This window comes from Lactuca sativa, chromosome 8 (genome assembly GCF_002870075.4).
Source record: "Lactuca sativa cultivar Salinas chromosome 8, Lsat_Salinas_v11, whole genome shotgun sequence".
NCBI classification, from domain to species: Eukaryota; Viridiplantae; Streptophyta; class Magnoliopsida; order Asterales; family Asteraceae; genus Lactuca; species Lactuca sativa.
Window position 1 is genome coordinate 322,131,039 of NC_056630.2, and position 2,680 is coordinate 322,133,718.

Consider the following 2,680-nt stretch of genomic DNA (forward strand, 5'->3'; position numbering starts at 1 on the left):
TCCATGTCACATTGCTTTGTGTCGGGGTCAAGATATGATAAAGAAGGCTCATGCCATGACACATCCTTTTCCAGAATCTTCTTTTCTCCCTCTAATGATGGGAACTTTGCCTCATCAAATTGGCAATCTACTAGGCGTGCTGTAAAAACATCACATGTTAATGGTTCAAGATATCTTATAATAGAGACTGACTCATAACCAACATATATTCCCAACCTTCTTTGAGGACCCATTTTTCCCGTTGAGGTGGTCCAATAGGGACATATACTGCACACCCAAAAATTCTCAAATGGGATATATTTGGCTCTCGACCGAAAGCAAGTTGTAAAGGAGAATATACATGATATGAACTTGGTCTCATACGTATCAATGATCCAGCATGTAAGATTGCATGACCCCAAACATACACAGGAAGTTGGGACCTCATTATCAATGGTCTAGCTATTAGTTGGAAACGTTTAATCAGTGATTCAGCTAAACCATTTTGTGTGTGTACATGAGCAACTGGATGCTCAACAACAATTCCCACATACATACAATAGTCATTAAATGCTTGTGAAGTAAATTCACCAGCATTATCAAGTCTTACTCTTTTGATAGTATAATCAGGTAAATGTGACCTTAATTTAATAATTTGGGCAAGAAACTTTGCAAATGCCATATTATGAGTTGATAATAGGCAAACGTGAGACCATTTGCTGGATGCATCTATTAAGACCATAAAGTATCTAAATGGTCCAGATGGTGGGTGAATCGGTCCACATATATCACCTTGAATTCTTTCTAGAAATCTAGGTGACTCCCTTCCAACTTTCATTGGAGAATGTTTTATAATTAACTTTCCAAGGGAACAAGATGCACATGGTTTTATGTTGTTGGATTGAGGGAACTTTTGGTCTTTCAATGGATGCCCATGCGTATTTTCAGTTATCCTTCGCATCATTGTTAATCCTGGATGGCCTAACCTATCATGCCATAAATTGAATGTCCCATGATCACAATGTTTTTCTTTGATTACCATATTTGATTCAATCATATGTATATATGTATAATGCAGACCGGAATCAAGTGTTGGTAGTTTTTCAAGCACATGGTTTTTGTCTATAATATACATATATTTCTTATTTTCAATGGTCACAATTTTTGTGTCATATCCTTTGAAATATATGTCATTGAAACTTAGTAAGTTTCTATTAGACTTTGGAGAAAATAAGACATTTTCTACAGAAAAACTTGTACCATTTGGTAATATAAAATGGGCTTTCCCAGTTCCCTCTATCAAGTCTGCAGGACCTGATATTGTATGTATGACCGATTTTGTTGGTACTAATTTTGAAAAATATTTCTTTGATTTCAGAATAGTATGCGTACTACCACTATCTGCTATACAAAGATCCCCAACCTTTTCTTGGTGTTGTGCTCTAGTTGGACTCATATTAAACTTCACATATAAAAAAAAATAATAAGCAAATAAACATAATCATAATAATTATTATAAAGAAAGTTCATTTATTGTAGGAAAGACATTACATGAAAAAACAAATAAAGGAAAAACGAGTTTATTAGAACAATAATAGAAAATTTTAGTTTATGTCTTCCATCTCATTGCAAAATTCATCAAAAGTTAGTGGAGTGAATTCAACATTATCAACGAGGTTTGCTTCTTTTCCTTTTCCTTTAATGCACTCTTGATAAAGTTGACAAAGATGTGCAGGTGTGCGACAGGTCCTTGACCAATGGCCTGTGCTACAACATCTATAACATGAGTCATCAGATTTTTGTGATGTCCCAGTATCATGCCTTGCCACTTTGGCCTTATCTTGTGTATGGACATTGTTTCTTTGTGAAGATTGGTAATTATTCTTTTTCTGGCCACGACCACGATTATTACCTTGTCCACGACCAAAATTATGGTTCTGATTATGGCTTTGGTTTCGATTAAAATAGCCACGACCTTGTCCTCGACGACGACCACGGCCTCGTCCACGTGTATTGTTCCAATGACCATCAATATTTGTAGCATTTGCTTCAGGAAGTGCTACTAATCCCATTGGACGAGATTCATGGTTTTTCATCAAGAGCTCATTGTTTTGCTCTGCAACAAGCAGACATGCATTTAGTTCAGAATATCTTTTGAACTTTTGCATCCAATATTGTTGCATCAAGGTAATGTTTGTTGCATGAAATGTGGAGTAAGTTTTCTACAACATATCTTCATCAATAACTTCTTGTCCACAATACTTGAGTTGTGAACATATTCTGAACAAAGATGAGTTGTATTCATTTACTTTCTTGAAGTTTTGAAACCTAAGTGTTCTCCATTCATCTCTAGCATTTGGAAGTATAACTTCCTTTTGATGATCAAATCTTTCCTTTAAAAGATTCTAGAGAATACTTGGATCTGTAACATCAAGATATTCAAATCACAACATTTCATCAATATGCTTACGAAGGAAAACTTGTGCTCTTGCTTTGTCTTGTGCCAAGCAATTATTAAATTCATTTATAGCATTTGAGATTCCCATGGACTCAAGATGCATTTTTACATCTATCATCCATGGAACATAGTTTTTCCCACTATAAATTTTAGACAAAATAAAAGTTAAAATCCATTTATTTCAATAAATATTACACAAAAAAGAAGCGGTAAAGCTAACATTGCATACAAGCCTAAAAGTAG

General features: G+C 34.7%; 1 protein-coding gene across 1 annotated transcript; it reads right to left on the bottom strand.

Annotated features, from left to right (window-relative positions):
- Positions 1-1,583: 1,583 nt before the first annotated feature.
- On the bottom strand, positions 1,584-2,162 carry LOC111921106 (uncharacterized). Its single transcript, XM_023916686.1, has one exon. It carries the CDS (start codon positions 2,160-2,162, stop codon positions 1,584-1,586), a length of 579 nt encoding a protein of 192 aa, XP_023772454.1.
- Between the last annotated feature and the right edge of the window lie 518 nt (positions 2,163-2,680).